General features: G+C 58.8%; 1 protein-coding gene across 8 annotated transcripts; it reads right to left on the bottom strand.

Moving 5' to 3' along the window:
* Positions 1–490: 490 nt before the first annotated feature.
* ZNF385A (zinc finger protein 385A) lies at positions 491–21716 on the bottom strand. 8 transcript variants are annotated; one of them, XM_036455797.2, is made up of 8 exons: positions 21586–21716; positions 15361–15497; positions 7176–7286; positions 5425–5587; positions 2815–3066; positions 2265–2434; positions 1940–2035; positions 491–1799 (listed from the first exon to the last, which is right to left on the bottom strand). In XM_036455797.2, exons 1-8 carry the CDS (start codon positions 21593–21595, stop codon positions 1569–1571), a joined length of 1170 nt encoding a protein of 389 aa, XP_036311690.1. In that variant the 5' UTR covers positions 21596–21716; the 3' UTR covers positions 491–1568. The 8 variants fall into 8 exon arrangements, with proteins under 8 accessions (XP_036311690.1, XP_036311692.1, XP_036311691.1 ...); XM_036455799.2 differs by having other exon boundaries at positions 15361–15493; positions 21586–21663; XM_036455798.2 differs by lacking the exon at positions 21586–21716 and adding an exon at positions 16546–16658.
* Positions 21717–22150: the final 434 nt, after the last annotated feature.

A 22150-nucleotide genomic window follows, 5' to 3' on the forward strand; every position in this document is an offset into this window, starting at 1 on the left:
TTCCCTGCCCCCATTTCTCATGCCTCAAGTGTCTCTGGCGTGGGTTTTCCGCCATGGGCACAAAAATCGTGTTTCTTTCCTTTATCTGAGACCAGGTCTAGATCTGTCTCCCTAGATTCGTGAGACACGCTGCAGGAGAGTCTTAGACTAGGGAACTCCTTTTTTATGTGTTTGGCGCCGCCTGGTGGAGTTGCAGAGAATTTGCAACAGCCCTGGCTGCTATCTGAGACCTGGGCTCAGAATGATTCCCCAAGGCCAAGTTTACACTTGAGCTGGACTGGGGGAAAAGGGGTGGTGGTGGTGAGTGGGATGGGGAACCCCTGCTCGCTTTGCACAAGCCTCAGATCTTGCCTCCTTCCACCCCCATTTCCCTAACCCCGTCCTTCTGATCCCATTCCCTGTGTGCCAGTCTCCGTCATCACACAGATACACATCCCTGTGTTGTTGCTCCCCAAAACTGTGGGCAAAGATTGAGAGCCTGAGTCTGGAGAACAGAGGGCAACGAATCCAGACTTTATTGTCAGGGAGAGGGAGAAGGGAAAGACATGGGTCGGGGAGAGAGTTGCTACATCATCAAGCAGAAAGAGTTGAAGGCCAGTGGGGGGGCCGTCCCCCTCCCGGGTCAGTGTGTGGAAGGGATGACAATACGGAAATCACAGGGGGTTGGGGGAGCTCACGCCCCCGCCCAAGTCGTACTGTGTGGTGCCTGGTGGGAGGGGACAGCTCGTAGGTCTGGGGACTGGGATGGGGGAGGCTACAGACTGCAAATCCTGCGGAAAGGGGGGAGGGGGCGGGGGCGAGGCTTCTATTGCTTTTTGCTCACAGTTTTGCGGAAGGCGAGGCGGGGGTGGGCTTGGACTGGACACCCCTTGCCCCCCTCAGTACCCCTTGGGCGATGGGTGCTGGTGAGAAGAATGGAACCCGGACTGGGGAGGGAGGGGAGGGAAGGGCCTATAGGGGCATCTACTTGGTCCCACCCAAGTGCCAGAGATGCCTCCCGGGGCTGCACCTGCGAGGGGCCCGGCTAGGCCTGGGGCAGGAGCGTGGAGCGGGCGGGCACAGTGAGGCTGCAGGCGGTAAAACCAAAGTGCTTATGAGGGATCCCGCCTCTTCCCCTCCCGCTGCGGAGGACGAAGGTGTTCACGGAAGCGCTTCAATGTTGGGGTAGGGGGGCCGGAGTCCCGGAGTCCGCTTATTGCCAAGAAAAATCCATTTCTGCCCTCCCCCGGACCCCGACCATGGCTTGTGAACCCCGTTTTGTGCTAGGTTTGGGGGGAAGGGCTGGATGGACATGGCTTTTGGGAGGGGGGGTGTCTCCAAGGGGGCTCCGGGCGAGACGGCCCCCCCTTTTCTAGGGGAGAGGAAAGGGCAGGGGGCGGGGTTCCCTGAGATCTGGGGTGTTCCCCCCCTTCTGAAGCCCCCCTCCCCCACTACCCCTCCCCTTTCCTGGAACCCCGTACCTCGGGGTGGGGGGGGGAGGAGAGAGATCATTCAGGGAGTGCCAGGAGGAGGCCTGGGTCCCGGCTGGAGGTGGGGGCGTTGAGCGGGAGGGGGTTCAGGGGCTCCGGTCAGTAGGGGGAGAATAGAATGGGTCCATGCGCCGTTCGGATGGGCCCGGGGGCCGGGTGGAGCAAGGGGTGGGTGATGGGCGGTCCCTGGAGAAGAGGCGCTGCCGGAGCTGGGCGCAGGGACAGCGGAGAGCCTGCCGCCGCTGCCATTACCGCAGCCACCGCCAGGGGGCTGGGGAGCAGGCCGCCGGCCAGGGACTTGGGCAGCTCCTTGGAGAAAGTCAGCGTGCTCTGCAGGGGTGGGGGAGGCGGCGGGGAGAGAGAGGGAGAAGTCATTCTTTGGCCCCGTAAACCCCACGTCTCCCCGGGTGCCCCTTCTTCTCCCGGCACCGGGTCCCCAGTTCCGAATGTTGCAGTCCCCAGGGCCTTACCGCCAGCTCCGCGGCGCCCCTCGGCTTCTTGTGGCGGCTCAGGAGCGGGTTGGGCTTCCCGGCCACGCCATCTCGGTGCCGGCGGCTGGAAATGTGCTGCAGGGGTGAGCGGGTAGCGGGCAGTGAGCCCCCAGGAAAGGAGCAACTACCGGGAGGCAGGGCCCTAAGACCGGCGCGCCTGGCCCCGCCCCTTCTGCAGCACCAAGGGCAGACCCTGTACAAGAGCCCTCACTCCAGTTCCCCATTCTCACTCAGATTCCCGGTTCTTCCTTCCCTCTTGGAGGGCGGGACTCCCCAGAATTCCTGGGAAGGGCCTCGGACCCACCTGTTTCAGTTGGACCTCCGAGTTGACCTTGACGTTGCAGATCTCACAGTGAAAGGTTCGGTCCTGGGCAGGGGCCTCTGGCTCCCCAGGGGTGGTAGGCCCCAGGCGAGGGTAAGCTTTGATGGGGCCCAGCCCACTTCGGGCCTCCAGAATTGTCTTGTGCTTAGTACCTGAAACCCACAGGGAGCGGAAAGTAAGGAGCGAAGGGAAAGGCCTCTGGGACTCCTAGGCCTCAAATGCCCACGTTCCCCATACAATATGGGGAGCATCAAGTGTACGTGGGGGGATGGGGGGCCCACGTCCCTTGGGATCCTCCTACCCAAGCGAGCAAAGGGTGGTCAGGGGAAAGTCACAGGGGAAGCGAGTAAGGTGGGGAGGAGGGCTGAGGAAGGAAGGGACGAAGGAACGGGGGAGAGGATTTGGGAGGGAGGGAGGGAGGGAGGCTGGTAGATCTTAGGGGGTACAGGGTATTCAAAGCTAGGAGAGTGAGGATGTAGGGAGCAGGATGGGCTGCGGACAGGGGACTGGGTGGGGGCAGGGGAGTCCATACCTTTGTTATGTGCCTCCAGCTGGGACAGGGAGTTCACCGCCACCTTGCACAGAGCACAGTAGAGCAGCCGCTTGGCCTTCTCCTCCTCTTCCTTGCTGCCCCCGGGCAGGGAGGCTGATGAAGCTGAAGCTGGAGGCCCCGCTTCACCTTTGGTTGCCCCCTGACCCGTCTCCGGAACGCTGGGAGGGGACGGGGAGCCAGGCTGTTTCTCTGGAGATCCTGGGGCTGGACCCTGCCCGTTCTCCATGGAAACTGTTGTTGGGGGAGAGACATCGGGGTCACTCCAGGTGGCTTTTGGAGGAGATTCTTTATGAGGAGGAGACCCACCCCATTTCCTGGAGGGCAAGAGCCCAGGAGTCCCCACCCTGTGACGACAGGCATGCTCTCATGCCCTGGGTCAGAGCCAGATGTGGTCCAGCTGCTGCAGGCTGGGTGTGAGACTGTGCGGCCTGGCTCAGTCTCTGTAAGCTGGGAATCGTGGGGGGTCTAGCTCCACTGGTGTCCCCTCCAGGGTGAAGCTGCTGGCCAACCTCGCCAGGGGGGAGAGGCATGGAACAAGGACTCACTCCTCAGTGGCCTGCCAGCCAGCCTGGGCTTCCTGCCTGGCCAGCGCCCTGCCCAGAGTCCTGCCCGGAACCCACGGAGGCCTATTCCCACGGACTCTAGGAAGGCACAGAGGTGGGATGAGCAAGGAGAGGCTAGGAGAGACAGACACAGACCCAGCAAGAGGGAAACAAGCAGCAGAACCGGAGAGGATAGAGACAAGGATGCAGGCTGCTCTATAATTCATGACTCGATTAAAGATGCACAGGCCTAGGCCTCGGCACCGGGTTCTGGCCTTGGTACAGGGGAAACTCTAGCACTCCCATTCTGGCTCCAGTAGCTGATCCAGTTTCCGAGTCATGGGGAGGCTGGCTCCCGAGGAGGCCGGCGAGGGGGGTGGGAAGCGGATGGGAGGGGACCTCCTGCCCCCTGCAGGTGTCCGTCTGCTCGTGCACAGTGTGGCATTTCCCTTTATTTCACGTATTCATTTCTGACGTCCTTTATCGCCACCTCGATCCAGACAGCACATCTTGGTCTGATTGGGACTTAGTGGCTTACAAAAGCAGGGCAGGTATCCTGATCTCTTTAGAGTAGGGGTGTCGAACTCAATCAGAGAAGGGGCCAAAATCTAAAATCCAGCCTAAATCGCGGGCCGAATGGTTTACTGAACAGTCATAAACTGTCATTGTGATGGAAACGCAGCGGAGTGCAGTGATGACAGCGCGGTGCGGGCCACATTGCAAGGCCTGGCGGGACGGATTTGGCCCGCGGGCCTTGTGTTTGACACATGTGCTTTAGAGAGATTGCCATAGGAATTAAGTGGATAATGTGCATAAAGCACCTAGAACAGCTATTGAAGAGATGCTGCCTACCACCACCATCAGCCCCACTTTACTGAGATGTTATCAAATTAACCCAAGAAGATTAGGCTAAGACGCGGCCAGAACACAGTTAAAACTCAGCTCACCTGCCCAACCCTCTCTGTGCATCCGAGGTGTGTGTGTGTGTGCACGTGTGCGTGTGCAAGCGCGCGAGCATGCTGAGCAGAGGCCTGGTTCCCAAGCTGGTGGTACAGATGCTTGTTTCTCCCTCTGCTTAGTGGGGCGGGAAGGACAGGCAAGGATAAGGAGGAAATAGGCTGCTGGGTCTCTCTGGACTTGGCCGTGACTGACATCTGATGTGGTAATCCCGAGATGGGAGTGGCTCATATCTTCCAGTCAAGATATTCCTTCTTCCCAGTTTCTTGGCTGGGAATATGGTTGAAGATGGCCACTGGCCATGAGGGAGAAAGAATCTCAGAGTCGCCTTCTGTAAACCCGGAAGAGACCTCAAAGGTCTGAATGTTCCACTCCCCCATTTCCTAGGAAAGAAAACTCTGGCCCAGCCGGTTTGGTTCAGTGGATAGAGCGTCGGCCTGCGGAATGAAAGGTCCCAGGTTCGATTCCGGTCAAGGGCATGTACCTTAGTTGCGGGCATATCCCTAATGGGGGGTGTGCAAGAGGCAGCTGATCAATGATTCTCTCTCATCGATGTTTCTAGCTCTCTATCCCTCTCTCTTCCTCTCTGTAAAAAATCAATAAAAATATATTAAAAAAAAAGAAAAAGAAAAAGAAAAGAAAACTCTGGCCCAGAGAGGTCAAAAGATCCACACAAGATTTATCCATAAAACTGTCTGGGGGTCCTGGACTTGCAGTCTTTCCCCTGAGGGCAGCCCTCACGTGCAGGTCCTCAGACATCCTGACTCTCTCCCCTACCCTTCTTCCCAAGAGGAGGGCCTCTCCCTGTTCTGATGGTTCCCTTTTTCTTGAGGAAGTCTGCTAGGTGGCCTCACCCTAGCCCCTCTGAGTCACTGGGCAGTGGGGAGGATAGACAGTGGGAACTCTGTTAAGAGGACCTGGGTGGGGGGTAGGGTGACAGAATGGAAATTTTGCATCAATGTACTTGGCTCCAGGACTCACCTTGGGTGGGGGTGGGGGTGAGGTGGGGGCTGAGAAGGAGAGAGATGAAAGCAGAGGCGAGTTCAGGGGAGACAGGATCAGCTGAAGAATGTAGGAGGGTCAGACATACCTGGGCGGGGGGCTACCCCCTCTCCATTTGGGGGGGTGCTGCCTGTGGGAGCCGTGTCTCCAGGTTCCCGGAGGCCAGGCTCCCTGCCTCGGGTCTTGGCAGCCTCAATGCCTTTGACTCTCCGGGCATGGCGGTTACCCTTGTAGTGTGCCTCGGCCTGGCTCTGCGGGGATGGAGGAAGAAAATGGAAACTGAGATCACCTTTCACCTGACAGTTCTCCCCGCACAGCTCTTTCGGGTCCGGGGTGGTCTCGCCAGGACGCAGGGACTCTCCCGCTTCGCCGGCGGGCTTCGGCGAGCTATGAGGCCCGTGCCAAGGAGGCCTGCTTACTCCCGGGGCTCCGACCAGCTCCTCAAGTTTGAGCTCAGGCCCCACCCACTACCACACCCAGGGCCTGGTTGCTGATTCAAGCTTCCCACCTAGTCCTGAGGTGAGAGGGGAGGATGTCACACCTACAGAATCCTAAACGGGAGGGGCCTGGCAGTCAGGCCAGTTAGCATCCTCTTAGACCCTGGGCCTGTGTCCCCTGGCCCCAGGATCCAGCTTTTGCTGCTTCTACCTTCAGCCTGGGAGTCCCAGAGGCTCTGGGGCCTGGGCTATTGTCCCGTGGGTCTCATTTTCCCTGGAGCCTCTGCAGACACCCTGGAGGACCCTGGCCCCGAGCCCAGCTCTGGAGACAGAGAAAGCAGCAGAGACAGCTGTCAAAACAGAGCCTCCTGGTTGGGGTAGGATAGCGAGGGCAAAACGAAGGGAGGGCTGCCTGCTATTGGCCCCCTCCCCTCTGGTCTTCCCCCTCCCACCAATGAGCGGAGCCCGGGCTGGGAGAGGGGAGGCCTGGGGTTGCGGTGAAGCGGAGGCCTGAAGCTGGGCTGGTCCTGGCTACCCCCATTTTTATGTGTACCCCCTGCTAAGAGCACACAATCCCGGAGCTACAAGGGCACCCAGACGGGCACAGAGCAGAAATAGAAGGCGTGGATAGGCAGAAAAAAAGACTGCCAGCCTTGGGGCGGGGCAGGGGTGTGCAGAGCCTGGCAGCATGGTGTGTACATGTGTGGGCTGGGTAGACAAACAGAATAATGCTTCATTTTCCCGTACTCAGCAGAATGAGGCTCTGCTGTTTTTCTCCAAAAGCTCTTGGAACCTGCACCTCACAAAGCCCCCTCTGAACCCACACAGGAGTGGGGGAGCCTTGGCGGGAGGAGATCCGGGAGACACCCCGGTTCTGAGTTTTTGGAAAGTCCCATGGGAGGGAGGGAGTGGGGGCCAGGCTTTGTGTATGACTTGGAGGGAGGAGGGGGAGAAAGGAGGAAGCCAGGAGGTTAAAGGGAAGCGGATGGGCCAGGGAAAGAGTTCAGCAGAGGCCAAGGAGGGCACAGCTCGGCAGGGGGGCCAGTAACCTAACTCAGTTCTGCACCCAAGGACCAGTGGGCCCGAGGCCACACACCCACCCCAACACTGGCCACCCGTGTCCCAAGAAGTTCTGAGCCAGACATACAGTTCTCTTCAGGGGAGGCGGGCTCAGCCTTAGCAAACTGCTCTACTTTTAGGTTGAAATATAGAGTCACCTCTGGGACATCTCAAGTGCGTTCTGTCCTTGCATGCCCTCCTACGGCACCCCATTCCCTGCTCTCTCCCTGAGAGCCCCTCAATCCCTGCCCCTGCCCCAGAGCTCCCAGCCTGGGGCCTCTCCCCACACCCCCTGGCTGCTCCTGCTCCACCCACTTCGTGGGCGGGTGGCTGGGCTTCTTACCTGAGAATTGAAGCGGATCTGACAGACATTACAGGAAATGATGGGCCTCTTAGTCTTGAGCAAGGGTCCCCCAAAAGTGTGGGAAAGCACAGCCTTCTGTACGGGGTCCATCTGTGGAGGCAGGCTGGGGTGAGCCAGGAGCCCCAGCACAAGTGCATGTCCATCATCCCCCCGGGGACAGGAGCTGGGCTGAACCAACCCCCCCAGGGCCGCTTCCTTATCCGTCAGTATCCTGGGGCTCTGAGTCTCAGTCCTCTGATTTCCTCCCAGCCCAAGGCCCAATCTTCACCGCACTGGGAGGGACCTGGGGACAGACTGGCCCAGGGCTCCCACTGGACAGAAAGTGGAAGCAGTTTGCCTAGAGGTCACACCAGGAGTGAACAGGAGAGCTGGGACTTGAACCTGGACTCCTGACGCAGAAGATCCAACTCGGTCACCCTGACCTATCTCCTGCAGCTCGGCTGATCCACCAGAGGCACACAACAGGAAGTTCCAAAGACCCCAGACCCTAGAGCCTTCGGTGAAGGCCCTTTTTACCTCCTCTCTGGGGTAAGTCTGTCTACCAAGCTGAGCTTCCGGTCCCAGGAGACGGATGATCCCAGAGTCTCAAGTTACCTTAACATGCTCACCCCCTGGACCTCTTTAAGGCAACGGCTTCTAGAAGGAGTAAACACTCAGGAGAGAGTAGGGGGCTCTAGCCAATAACGGGGAATAAGTGGGGGAGCCCAAGAAGCTGGGGTGGCCCGAGGCAGCCCATCTGTCTTCCGAGCTCTCCCCGACCACGGGGCTTCTGGGGCAGGGCTGCAGGGCCGGGCGGGCTTAGAAACGGGTTCTGCCCCCACTCCGGGTCAGCAGATGTCTTTGCAGTCTCCTGCCAACAGTTCCCATGAGGAGGGGAGTTTCTCTCCGAGGCTTCCTGCTATCAGGGGAGAAAGCCAGGGGCTTAGAGGCAAAAAGAAAAAACAACCTGCTTCTCTGCACAGTCCTCCCTTCGGGCCCCTGGCAGCCAGAGAAAGCGGGGATGGAATGCAGCTGAGGCTGAGGAGGGCGATCCTCTGGACTGCTCGTAAAAAGGGAACCAAATTAGAGCTGAAACCTTATCTTCCAGGTGGAAGGATCAAGTGAAACACAGTTGCTGTGGACTTGGAAGGTCCCAGCTCCTCAGCTGAGCCCCTCGTTGGGCCTAGGACCTTATGGTGCCAAGTGAGGCACCGGAGAGAGGCAGGAGTGTGGAGCAGAGGGAGGAAGGCGGTTCAAGTCTGGAAAGCCCACAGTAGGGGGTATCCTGTCTTCTCTGCTCCCCCCCAGTCTCCCCGGCTGTGTGGGTAACGTCAGGAAACGTAGCACCCCTGTGAAGTGTGCTGCCCAGGTGGCCGGGGTAGGGGCAGGGCCGGGCCCAGGTTCAGGCCACTGGTCTCACGGACAAGTGTCCCTCTCTCGGCCTGCCTGCCGCTGGCTGGAAGCAGCCTTTTGCAGTGGCTCGGGTTCACCTCCCGAAAGCTCAGGAACAGCCACATGGGGAGAACGGGTGTGTCTGAGAGAGTGTGTGTGTGTGTCTAGGCAGGCTGTGCTCAATCTGGGCCTGGGTGGAGTGTGAGGGAGGATCATGTGCTGTGTGTATATCATTCATGTATCAACATTTCTGTGTCGGGGGTTCTGCTGACGCCACGAGAGGCCAGGTTGTGTAATCTTCAGCTGGGTGTTTGTGTGAATGTATGATGTGTTTGGCAGAAAGAAAGACAGACCCAACTGGAGACGGACTTTAATCAGGAAAAAAAAGGAGACAGATGACTGCTCTCAGCTCCCCGTCTCCAGCCTTCGGTCCTTCCCACCCAGGGACACCCCGTCCCCAACCCTGCCCCGGGGTTCTCAGTCCCTGGGCTTCCGCACACGCTGAGTGGGGAATGGAAGTCAGCCCAAAGAGAAACCCAATCTGGGCTGGGAAACTTAAGTCGATTAAAATAACAGGGAGAGAGGAGTCGGATGGAGAGGGGAGCGGGGAGGCCCCTGAATCTGTCTATGCCCCACCCCCCCGCCCCAGCCCGCTCCCCTGAGGAGGACTTGTGGGCTATTATCCCAGCATCCATCCCGGACACCGGTCCCTGCCCTACTTGAGTCCTTCTTCCAGGGTCAGAGCCTTTCTCTTGCACAACCCACCCCTCAGGAATAAGCCCACAAACACCAGCGAGGGGTGGGCGCGGGCAGGGAAGAGGGCATCGACCAGTCAGTCCGGTGTGTCCTTGCCACCCTCTCCTCCGGGAACCGAGGAGACACCAGGCTGGAGATGGGGCTGCTGGGCCCAATCCCTGTGCAGGTGGAATGTGAGCCAGAAGTGCTGCTTCGGGCCAAGGTCAAGAGGCCTGGTGACCTAGATGAGGGCTCTCAGGGGAGGGCAGGAGGCCAGCGTCTCCCAGAGCCCGTTCCACTCCAGAGCCCCTTCCCGGGATTCTGGCCGAGGCACCACCTGGGAAGGCCCCCCAAGCGGCCCCCTCCCACCTGCCCTCCACCAGCAGACGTGAAGGGGAATGGCTCCCTGAAGCCGGGGCACAATGAATTGGGAAGGGCAAGGGGATGGGGAGCGGGAAACCAGATCAGGACACGAGGGTGGTGGTGGTGGTGGGGGTTGTGATTATATTTCCTTCCACCGCCCTTTATCTGCTGGTAACTGCTGCCCCTTGTCTGACCACCCCACTTCCCCATCCCCCCAAAAACAAAGGTGAAAAGGGAAGGGGGTGGAATCTCAGCTGGGAAGACCAGAGGGCCAGGACGGACAGACACAGGAAGGAGAAGGAGCTAGGGGGTGTCTGAAGAGCAGGTGGAAGCAGTGGGGGAGGGATGCTGGGGAGGAGAGGCTGGATGGGGTCAGGCTGGGTAAGAGGGATCTGGATCCGGGCGGCACCGTCATTGTAGGGTAGGTGCAGGACCTGCTGGGATGTCTGAAGATCTGGGGGACTCCAAGGACCTGAACAGCTGAGTCTGGGGTACCCAGTACGGTGGCAGCAGTCTGGAGGCACCAGCTGGGACCCAGAGATGGGTTGGGGCCGCGCCGTGTGTGGGGGATGGGCAGGATCACCCGGGGACCGGGCGGAGGGGAGGTGGCCAGCCCCGCAGGGGCGGGCGGCGGGCGGGCGGGGATGGGGTGGGGGCGGGGGGCGCTGCGGCAGCGGTGGGAGCGGGGGAGAGAGGAGGGCACGGGAGGCTTACCCTGCGGGACCCCGGGGGCTGCGGCTCCATGGCCGGGGGTGGCGGACCCGGGCGGGGGCCTCGAGCCGGGCCGGGCTGGGCAGCCCAGGGAAGCGGCTCGCGTTGCCCGGGTGGTTCGGGGCTGTGCGGCCGGGCGGGCCGGGAGGAGGGAGGCGGCGCCGGCGGGACCGGACCGCCCCGGGGGCGGGGCCGGGGCGGGGCGGGAGCTGGGAGAGGGAGAGGCCTGCGGAGGGGCTGGGCGGAGGGCAGGGAGCGGCCACGTGCTGACACTGATTCCAGAGCAGACCCACTCCTGGTGTGAGGGCCACTCGGCCAGCCGATGGGGCATTGCCCAGATGACCTTGGCTTCCCTCCACCGGGGACCCTTGCTGGGTCTCGTGTTCCCACCGATCCTATGGAGGACCCTGTTTCTCTAGTTTCTCTAGCTGGGACATTTCTCCTCTTTTTTCATCCTATCCCCCCCTCCTTCCCCCGCTGACAGGCTTTCTTCCGAGTTCCCAGACGATCCTTCCTTGCTCCCTCTGCACTCGGGTCCCGTGCCCTTTTGCATGCCCCTTTCTGTACTAGGGGAGAGGGCGCGAGCCCAGGTAGCCAGGCGTCCGGCACTGCTCTCTCTGAACGGCCGGAGCTGCGGGCACTCGGGGCAGGACCGGCCTCAGGCTGGGACCTCGGTCCTCACCTCTTCCTACCTCCTTCCCTGGCCCGCCACCTGCTGGAGAACCAGCTTCCCTGAGGTTTATGCTTCGTGCACTTGCTGCCCTCTGGCGGCCCAGCGGGGCAGCACTGGGTGATGGGGGTGGCAGCGGGGGTGGCAGGAGAAAGCAGCACACTCCCCTGGACACCTCCTCATCCCCTCTGGACAGGTTCTAGGATTCCCTCTCTCACTTCTGGATCTCATCTCCTCCCATTCCACCTAGGACACAGAGATTAGTGAAGCAGGGGACTGGATGGAGAGAGAGAGGGAGAGAGGCTGTCTTAGGGAGACACGAGGGATGTCCAAGGGCAGAGGGACACATAATACAGTGATACAGGGAGGAGTCTAGGGATGGAAACTGTCCAATGAGGAGATGGATCCGGAGGTATTAGTCCAGGAAGGGAGAGACTCTGCCACAAATAATAATAATTCCGCCACTACCACCATCTAACGTTGGTTAAGCCCTTGGAAAGTGCCAGCCTCTGGACTGCGAACTCTTTGCATGGATTATCTAATTTAATCTCCACAACCACTATTCCAAGTGCTATTATTATCTTTATTTTATAGACGAGGGACTTGAGGTTATCATTTGCTCAAGGTCGTAAACTAGGAAGTGGCTGAACTGAGATTTGGATTTAAACCCGGGCGGCCTGACTGCAAAGCCATGTCCTTAGCCGCTGCCCGGAGCTGCCAAAGGCTGCGGGCAGCTCTCTGCAGCCTCGTTCCCCTGCAGAAGCCTGCACCACTGAGGCGGCCCACCCGCTCTCCCTCCTGGCTTCTCCATCTCCACAAGGGCCTGGTTCTCTCCACCCCGTTCCCTTCAGTGGCTCCTCCAGTTCCCACTGCCTGATTCTGCTTATTCCCCAAGGCTGAGGCCTTGGCCATACTATCTCTCTCTCTCTGACCCTCCCTTAAATAAAAAGAATAGCAATAACGTAATCATCATAGCAGTTAATACTAATTGAATGTTTACTTTGCGCTGGGCATTATGATTATATAATAGGATCCTCACAGCCTTATGAGCTGGTACACTGTTACTATCTTACTTTGCAGCTGGTAAAACTGAGGTTCAGAGTGGTTAAGTAATTTGCCTAAGGCCACACAGCCAGTGCTTTTATAACATCAATTCAAATCCCGCCAGTCAGATACAAAATACCCTGCTGCACCCTCCACACTCTGCTCCTGGCTTTCTATTGCTATTCCTCGCTCCCCACTAGAGGCAATGGGACCAGGAACCCTGGGAAGTCGGGAATCGCTATGTAGCTTCGTGATCTTGGACAAGTCATTTAACATCTCTTGATCATTATTTCCTTTTCTATGAAATGGGAGCGCCTAGCCGGTGTGGTTCAGTGGCTGAGTGTCAACCTACGAACCAGGAGGTCACGGTTCGATTCCCAGTCAGGGCACGTGCCACGGTTGCAGGCTCGATTCCCAGTGGGGGGTGTGCAGGAGGCAGCTGATCAACGATTCACTCTCATTATGGATGTTTCTGTCTCTCTCTTCGTCTCCCTTCCTCTCTGAAATAAATAAAAATATATATAAAAAAAAATAAAATGGGGGAAATGATTGGTGATCTGAGGGTAAGTGAAAATCAGGTATTTGCACGGGAGAAAGTATTCCCAGCACTTTCTGCTCTAATTACATACAATCGGTTGCACTTCCTCAAGTGCTCATTTCTAGACCTTGTTCATGCTCTCTGCTTCTGTCTGAAATGTTCTCCAAGTCTCCTGTCAAAATCCTACTACTAATTCTTCAAAGTGCAAATAATAGGTCACCTGCTGCAAGTTTTTCCTCTTCTCCCTTTTTCTCCTGCTTAGCTCACGTTGGTCCCATAGGGACCGCCACAGCCAGCAAGCTTTTCTCGACACCCTCTGGGGCTAAATGCAAGCTAAATGCCTCTGGCACAGCTCTCCTTGCACTATAGGGTAACTGTTAGCTTGTTATCTTTCCTACTAAACTGCGAATCCCACAAGGGCGTGGACTGAATCTTGTGTCCTCGACACCAGGCATGGTGCCTGGCACATAGTGGATGCTCAAAATAAACTTATTTTTTTTGTAGACTTGGATTGTTAGTGTCTGTTTCACAATATTTCTTAACTCTTCCTCTGGTTTGCACTACAGATTGCTGCCTTCATGTCTGTGTATCGCCCCTGAATATAAGCTCTTTCAAGATTGGATCGTATCATTTCATCCTCATGTCTCCATCATATCTAGAACATACCTTGCTTATAGTAATTACTCCTCCGTTTTCTCATCTGAAAAATGAAAATAAAATCACAGCTACTCTTTAGGATTGCTATCCAGATTGAGATATGAGAAACATTTTGGAAACTTCAAAGTGCAATACAAATGTTGGTTTAGATTCTTCGAGAGAAGTTTGGAGGAAGTAGCTGGTATGAAGAGAACTCTATTTAGAGTCAGGCTATGGGTTCAAATCATATCTTACGCGCATATTGTGTCAATTTAGATAAATTACGAAACCCTTCTGAGCCATAGTTTCTGTTTTTCATATGTCTAACAGGAATAATAATGTCTACTTTGTTGGGTTGTGGAGAAGATTAAATGAGAGCATGTACAGAAACACCTACCACAGTGCCTGGTGCATAGTTGGTGCTCAATAGATGTTTATAGCTGATTATGGTTTGATGGTGGGTTATCTGAATTGAATAAAGCTGACTTCCCCTAAACTTTTAGCTCTAGCCCAGTCTCCAGGCCACAAATGCTAAATGTTCGAATTTTTGGCTCCATGTCCTAAAGGGGGTTCAGCAGCCCCATGAGGGATCAGCTTCCTCCTTCAACCCCCTGCCCCTGTCAAGGTGAGTTCCCCCTCCCAATCACAGCGCCCCGAAACCCTGGAGTCATCGCTGACTCATCCTCTCTCTTCTCCCCAGCCCCCAAACACCAGTTGGTCATCATGGTCTGTCAATATTTCCTTGGAAATACCTTGCCCATCTCCCTCTTTCCTCACACCCCGCTGTCACTAACACCCACTAGTCTGGCGCTCCAGGCTTCCCTGTGGGCCCATACTGCTGGGGCCGCCTCCTCATTGGCCGCCTCCTCATTGGCCGCCTCCTCTAGCCTTGCCCCCTTCCATCCAGCTGTCCCACTCACCTTCCTAAACACTGTTCTTTATTGACCGACTAATTTGAGAGAGAGAGAGAGAGAGAGAGAGAGATTCATTGTTTCACTTATTTATGCATTCATTGATTGATGCTTGTATGTGCCCTGACAGGGCTTCAAACCCACAATCTTGGTGTATCAGGGCGGCTGGGGCCTTAATCATTGCTCTTTTTAAAAATATATATATTTTATTGATTTTTTACAGAGAGGAAGAAAGAGAGATAGTTAGAAACATCGGTGAGAGAGAAACATCGACCAGCTGCCTCCTGCACACCCCCCACTGGGGATGTGCCCGCAACCAAGGTACATATCCTTGACCGGAATCGAACCCGCGACCCTTCAGTCCACAGGCTGACGCTCTATCCACTGAGCCAAACCAGTTCGGCCTTAATCATTGCTCTTACCAAGTCACTCTCCTGCTCAAGACTGGATAATGGCTGCTTCATATGGTATTAAATCTAGACAACTTGGCCAGCCCTCCAAGACCTACCCCTCTGACCACACCCCCCAGCTGTGGGCTCCAGAGAGATGGAACTCACAAACAGGCATGTCTATGTCCCTGCTTATTTCCTCTTTCTGGATATTTCTGTCTTCAAGGAGAGCCTCTCACCCCTCCCACCTCCTTGTAATCACTTCCACCAGTCTAAGTATTGATACTTCTCGAGATGGTAGACTAGATGAGATGAGGCATATCAAACACCCAGCACAATGTCGAGCCCATAGCAAGACCTCGGCAAATATTAGCTACTAATAAAACTAATATACCAGATAGCCAACAATATTTGTAATAGTCGAAGTAAGGGAGACGGGACCCTAATCTTCACCCAAGGATATTTTTTTCCAGTGATTTTTAGAGAGTGGGAGAGAGAGGGAAAGACAGAGAGAGAAACACTGATATGAGAGAAACACATCCATTGGTTGCCTGGCCCTGGGAGGAGCCTGCAGCCAAGGTACCTGTCCTTGACCAGAATCGAACCCGGAATCAAACCGGGACCATTCGGTCCACAGGCTAACACTCTATCCGCCGAGCTAAACAGGCTAGGACCAGGAAGATGGGATTCTAAGAAGTGAAGGAATTGGATACAAGGGGAAGAAGAGAGATACAAGGGCGGGTGGAGGGAGGGCTGAGGTCACGGGAGCGGTGGGAGGCGGGCTGCGGCTACTCACGGTGCTGTAGTTGCCAAAGAGGCCCAGGGTGGGGGCCGGCTCCAGGGGGAACGGCAGGATTTGCTTGAGGTCCAGCGGGGGCTGCATGATGGGGGTCTGCCGAAGCAGAGGGAGGGGCCCCGCCCGGCTCAGGCTGCCTGCAGGGCGGAGAAAACATCGCGTGAGACAAGAAGACTGAAGCCTGTCAGTCCCACTCCCGGCCGGGGCCCCCACACTCAGAAGTGCGACGCCCATGCACACACACACTTCCCCTGCTCGCTGGCTCCAGGGCAATGGAGCAGGTCCCCGTGGGTCTGGGGGAGGGTGCAGACCAGTCCTTCCCTTCTGGGTGGTTTTCACTTCCCCTTTCTCTAGCCTCCCTCCTCCAAGGCCATTCGGTGTTAGACAGACCAGGGAGAGCACAGGCTGGGCAGACTGCCTGCTGGGCCAGCAGGACTTGGGAACCCGGAGCCCCTGGCCACTCCCTTCTTCTGGTTTCGCTTTTCCCCAGGGAATCCCAAAAGCCTGTGGGTGATTCATCCCACTGCCCAGAGGGGAATACTGAGGCCTAGAGGGCTATGGGATCTTTCAGACGACCCGAACAGTTGTGATTTTGCCCCAATCATAATTCTTAATGAACTGTCCACACCCCCAGAGGGCATAGGTGCATGGCATTGGCTCCGGGTGGTGGACTCCCTGGGGTCCCTCAGGGGGAGGGGGAGCCCTCTCCCAGCCTTCTTGTCCTCCCACGGCCCCCTGTCTGTCTAACCTGGAGGGTTCCACTCCCACCCTGCAGGAGGAACTACAACCAGGCCTCCGGGAGGGGAATGCCTTGGTCTAGCCCAAATGGGAAATGAAAGTCCGGGCCAGCCGCTCCACGGGGCCCAGCCCCCACTCAGACCTTCTCCTCCCGCCAGGGCCCTGGGAGGAACCCCGCCAGGCTCCAAAGCGGGGGGCCCACAGGCCCTGAGGACCCCTCTGGGCTCCCGCTGGCCCAGTTCCCTTCCTCGGCCTCCCCGTGTCCACCAGCTGGGAAACTCCGGCTGCTCTTCCGCGGGGGAGCCAGCCCCTGTCGGCAGCAGGGGTTCCCAGCAGCACAGGCACACCTTTAGGCTGCAAGCTTGGCCCTGTCCTCCCTTGACCTGCAGGGCACAGGGTCCCTCAGATCCTCTCTGGCTCCCTCCACAGAGACGGCCCCTTTCATACCTTCAGCTTCTAGTGCCCGCTGCCCCCAGGCATGGCCTGCCCCTGGCCCACCAGGGGCCCGGGCCTGACAGCGTCCCCTTCACTTGGTTCTGCCCCCTGCCCTCTCCCTTGCCAGCACCCCCCCAGTCCAGTCAGTAGAACCAGCCAATCAGAGTCCTGCAAAAGTGGGGCAGAGGGGAGGGCGGGGGAGCAGGGATTAGGGGAATCAGGAGGAAGAGAGGGAGGGGGTGCGGAGGGCTCAGGCACAGCTGGGGGCAGGGAGCTGGTCCAGAAAGGGCTGGAGGGGTCTGTGTCTTCCACCCACAGCGAGGGCCAGGGAGCCATGGTGCCTGAGGCAGAGAGGGGTCCAGGCTGCAGGAAGCTTGGGCTCCAGGGTCTGAAGGTTGAAGGGAATGGCAGGATACTGGGCTTTGGCCCTCGGGCACTCAGGGGTCTGTATACCCCGAGTCCATTTCCTCTTTTTCTGTGCACCTTGTGTCCATCCCCATGCATTTGGTATGGGGTAGGAGGAGGAGAGGGAGGGAGAGAGGCAGACAGGCATGAGTGAGTAAGAGGGAATGGAAAAGACACAGAAGCAGGAACAAGTGACTGAGAAATGGAACACAGACACAGAGAGAAAAGGACCCAGAACCACGGAGAGATGGAAGAGAGTGAAATGAGGAAGAAAAACCAGGGACACTGCTGGAAAGCTGGACACAGAGCTAGAGACCAGGAGAGAGAGATCCAAGGACAGAAAGCATAGCAAGACAGGGACAGACGGACTGATGGGGGGTAATCCAACCATCTCCCCTTCCCGGTCTGCCCCTCATAGCTTCTCTTCTCTATACCCCACCCTCCTGCCTGGCACACGGGGCGGGGGCAGCCTTAACGAGCCCCGGGTGGCACCAGGAATGGTGAGAGAAACCTGAGCACCCCCAGAGGCCCAGCACCAGCAGCCACCTTAGCAGCTGGGTTGGGGCTGGCGCTTGCCCGCCCAGGCGCACCAGAGGCAGCGGCTCAGCTCCTTGACCCTTTCTCTGGTTGGGTATTATCACATTGAGTCTCTGAGGGAGTGACAGTTCTGTGGAGGCGGTTGATCCCAGTTTTCCCGCTTTTCATAGGAGGAAACGGAGGATCAGAGAAGTCGAAAACTCGACTGATGTCACACAGCGTGTAAGTGTCAGAGCTGGGATTTACGTCGAGATCTGTCGTGCTCTGTAAATTCTCTGCTACATAACCCCAAAGGGCTTCGGTCTAACTCTGAAGCAGAGATCTGAGCGCTGCCTTCCATCTTGTGTGAGGAGAGGGAGGGGAGAGCAGGCTCCATGCATTTGTTGGGATTGGAAGAAAACAGGTTGCAGCCACCCAGTTTCCGACAGCCAGCAACTCATCGTTCCCACTGACAGGAGCCCGGGGGGCAGGGAGTGGAGAGGGAGGGGGGGGAAGGGGGGAAGGGTTGAAATGAGGATGGAGTGAGGAGAGGACGAGAGGTGGGCAGATGGCAGCTGACAGGACGAACAGCAGAAGCAGGGCCCTGGGTTTCAGGTGGTCCAGGACTCAGTTCCTCCCCCACCCCCCTGGGGAGCGTACGGATGGATAGCTGCTTCTTTTGGAGGGACGGCGGTGCCACTTTATGCCTGACACTTCACACATACAGCCTCTCAGTGATGGAGCCACGGCTCACTAGCTGGGGACTAGCCAGCTCCTCTGACTCTCTCGGGCTAATTTTTCGCTTATCAGATGAGAACAAGCAGTACCTGCCTCACGGAGTTCTTGAGAGGATCGAACAAGTTCATGTAAAGTACTGGCATGCTGCGAGGGAGCTCAGTGCATAAATGTTTGCTCGACAGATGAACTCTTATTTTGTAGATGATGACAGACAGCTCAGAGAAGGGGAGTTACTTGACTAAGGTCACACAACTAGTGAGGGATCTGAATCTGTGCGGCTGGCTTTCAAGCACTACACGTTTCTGGGCAGACCAGGGGCGGGCGGGCGGGGGGAGGCAGGAATGATAGTGAGGACTGGGGAAGCGGGAAATGGGTGGGAAATTTAGGTCTTCTGCTATTTGGCTAGCTGAGAGCTTCAGGCAGGTTTGGGGAAGGGGGTGGAGAGCAAATTGGAGTTTGTGTGTGTGTGTGTCTGTGTGTGTGTCACACACCTCAGGCAGGGCAGGGGAGAACTGGGGCCTGGCTGGGGCAGGCCACTCCAGAGCCTAGCTCATTAGAGCACATAATTATCTCCTGCGGAGAGAGCCTCACCCATCTCCGTGGGGAGCTGCCAAATGCTTTATTAAAGACAGTTCCCGGTGAACTTTGGAGGCGAACTCTCAGACCCTTGGATGGATGTCCATCTGTCCATTTCTGTGCTCCACCTTGCCCCGGGCACTTGGATCCTGCTCAGGTGTCCCCTCCAGCACCAAGCCACAGCTGCCTCCTTCCGTCCCACTGAGAGCCCATCTTTTCCTTCCTCTGCTCCCCAGAACTTCTGGCCTGGTCCGAGTCCCAGTGCCGCCTCCGCCGTGGCCACCTGAGGCTGGGTCTGGGGCTTCAGGCCCTTGCGGGAAGGAACGGGAGTGTCTGCCCTGAGCTGGCGCAGGGAGTGGCTGCGTGGGAACGGGAGCAGGGAGGCGCTGGGGCCTGGGTTGGGGTTGGTCTGGAGAATGGGCCAGGAGGAGACTGATTAGTCAGAGGCATCCAGGTTACGACTGCAGGTTGTGTTCCGGCCCACGGTGGTGAAAAGCAGAGGAATTAGACTCTGGGGCCAAGGAGAATTTGGATTCGAGTCTGACTTAGGATTTTTTTTCTCTAATTCATCTCGTTTTCTCTTCAGGCCTTTTGGCCTCTTCTCCCTCCCCAGAAAAGCCTAATATTGGGGATCCAGAGGAGAGCCTTGCAACCCTGGGTCTTGCCTTCTTGAGCAAGCCCCATGGCAACGTCCCCCTTTGCCTCACTTTCCCCCATCTTGGCAGGAGGCAGGCTGAGGGCTGGAGAGGCTTTGAAGTCGAAGATGAAAGCGACAAGGGGATGGTTATGAACAATAACTCAAACATCAGCCCTAATAACCCCGGGGTAGATGTGGGTGGGGGCAGGGCCACAGGGAGAAGGTGGCCAGGAAGGGAAGAGAGAAAAAACAACCCTGGGACATGCTCCCGATCGGACAGGAAAGGGCCTCTTTCAATGGCCCCCCCCTCTGCCCCACGGGGGGCGCGGCTGGAGAGGGCAGCAAGAGGGACCTGGACCGGGGAACTGAGCCCAAACCACCACCTTAGCCCTGGGCCGGCAGGCCGGGCCTTCCGGGCTGCACACTGACTCCACACATCTCCACACGCAGAACCTGCAAACCTCAGCTCGGGCCCTGAGCCCAAAGAGGGCGAAGACGCACGGCCCAGGGCCCAGGCTTCCCGCCCCCCTGTGGGGTGGGCCCAGGAGGGAGTTCACTACAGTGTCCTCCAGGGAGAGGTGCTGGGCACCACTGGTGGATGCAGGCATTCTTCCGGTGTGGGCTCTTGTCCGGTCTGAGCAGCTGCCGGAAGCCCTCGTTAGGAACGATTGATCGGGGAGAGTATGGCTCCCTCTGGCCTGCTCTGGCCAAACACGACGCTGCCCCCGGGCTCACACCCAGGGTGGGGCCCGGGCACAGGGATTGCACAAAACGGAGGAATGTGGAGCCTGTGCTCTGGGAACCTGAGTCCAGGCCGTGGAGGAGAGGGTCACTCTGGGTAGTCTTCACAGACGGGTGGGACTCCCGTCCCTGCGGGGGACGCCCGTGGGAAGGAGGCAGGCAACCAGTCGGCCATTCCCTCCTTCCCTCCTTCATTTAATAGCTCCGATGGAGGGCCAGGTGGAGATGGTCACGCATAAGTGGTGAGAGAGTGAGGAGATTCGGGAGCGGGAGGAAAGAGATGGAGGGAGATGCAGAGCAGGAAACGAAGACAGTGGGGAGTCCACAGGGGTCAAACGAAAGAAGGAAAGCAAGGAGCCAAGGACACACACAGCAGAGGGCTGAGGCCCGCCTGGGGCACCAGCATGGAGCCAGGTGTCCCCGCCGTGGGCGGGGAGCGGGGAGCCCACAGGTGTGTGGGCCTGGAGAGCAGGGCTCCCACCCCAGCAGGGCCCAGGAACGGCCTTAGCCAGGGCGGAGGGCGGAGGTCAGAGGTCAGAGGACAGAGCAGGGGCCTGGAGCCCAGCGGATGAGGAGTCCGCACTCGGCTGGCTAGCTCATCTGCCGGCTCCCCTCTCCCCTCGGGGATCCCTCCGATGTAGGTCATGGGGATGGGGTGGCTGTGGCTGAGGGCTGTCAGGGCCCCGCGGGAGCTCCCCTCCCCCACCCGCACCCTTCCGTTGCCCCTTCCTCCCCGGGGCTCCCCAGCCCCCCAGGCAGGTGGGGGTGGGGGCGGGGGGGGCGGGGAGAGGGAGCCGGGAAGGAAGGGCCCAGGCAGCCGGCGCAGGAGGGAGGGAGAGAGGGGGCAGGTCCTGGCGTGTCGGGGCAGGATGGCTGCGGAGGAGGCAGGATCTGAACCGCAGGGGCCCCGGGATGGACAGCTTCCCACCCCGTCCTCTCCCCAGCCCCCCGACCCCCACCTCCCACCACTCGCACCTCGAAGGAAGCTACACCCACCGTCTCCTCCCTTCGCCTGCCCCCCACTTCCTCCTTTCCCCCTAACCCCGGGCCCGGGAGGAGGTCGGGGGCCAGAGCCTCGGAGGGTGGGGGAGCCGGGTCAGAACCTTCCCTTCAACTCCCCCCCAGCGGGGGGCCCCCCGCCCCCAGCCGCCCGTGGCGGGTCATAGAATATTCATGAGCCTCATGAATACGCAATGTCTCATTATGGGGCGGGGGTCTCACCTAACTGTCCGCCCCTTTGGCATCCCCCGGAGGACCGGGAGCAGCGGCAGCTTCAGGAAGAGGGGAGGGGGGACCCCGGGGAGGGAGCCCGGGGGAGGGGGAGGGGGAGCCGGCGGCTGGCGGGCGGCCGCAGTCCCCGCGGTGCCGGGAGGTTGGGGGGGGGTGACCTGCTGAGAGGGGCCCGGGAGCCGGGAGCCGGGAGCCGCAGAGCCACTCACCGAGGATCATGCTGGGGACCCGGGCGGCCGCCAGCGGCCCGGGGTTCCGCGTCGCTCTGTCCCGGGGGCCGCGGTGGCCGGGCTGGGGGTGCGGGGGGCGGAGCCGGGGCGGAGCCGAGGCCGGGCGGGGCGGGGCCCGCAGCAGGTGAAGGCGGGAGGGAGGGGGGGCCCCGAGCGCCCGGGAGGGAGGGGGCGTCCTGGCGGCTCCCCTCTCCCGCCCGCCGTCTTCCCTGTCGCTGCCCCCGGGCCCCCGGGATTGGCGGTGTCCCCGCAGCCCGGGCTGGGGAACGGGCATCTGGAAGGCGGTGGGAGGCGATGGAGGAACGCAGATGCCCGAGTCCTTGGGAAGGGCTGGGTGTGAGGGCGGGAAGGTGTCACGGGGCTGCCCTGCGGTGGAGGAGGCTAGGTCCTCTGGGAGGCCTGGGCCCCGAGCTGGGTGGGTCACCTTGGTCCTCCAAAAGGATGCGCTGGGCGGCGGCGGCGGCGAGGGGTTGGGGGGGGGCACAGAGAATGTCTGGGTCCTTCTTGTGTCTCTCACCTCAGGGCAGGGGGTGCCTGGGGGCTG

The sequence above is a fragment of the Pipistrellus kuhlii genome, unplaced genomic scaffold (genome assembly GCF_014108245.1).
Source record: "Pipistrellus kuhlii isolate mPipKuh1 unplaced genomic scaffold, mPipKuh1.p scaffold_m20_p_3, whole genome shotgun sequence".
Taxonomy (NCBI): domain Eukaryota; kingdom Metazoa; phylum Chordata; class Mammalia; order Chiroptera; family Vespertilionidae; genus Pipistrellus; species Pipistrellus kuhlii.

Excerpts from the sequence above, each read along its gene's own strand:
- ZNF385A (XM_036455797.2), bottom strand. Across the intron at positions 7,287-15,360 it reads TCTTTGGCAACTACAGCACC|ATGGACCCCGTACAGAAGGC; the intron begins GTGAGTAGCCGC and ends CTGCCTCCACAG. Across the intron at positions 3,067-5,424 it reads GGGGGTAGCCCCCCGCCCAG|TTTCCATGGAGAACGGGCAG; the intron begins GTATGTCTGACC and ends CCCCAACAACAG.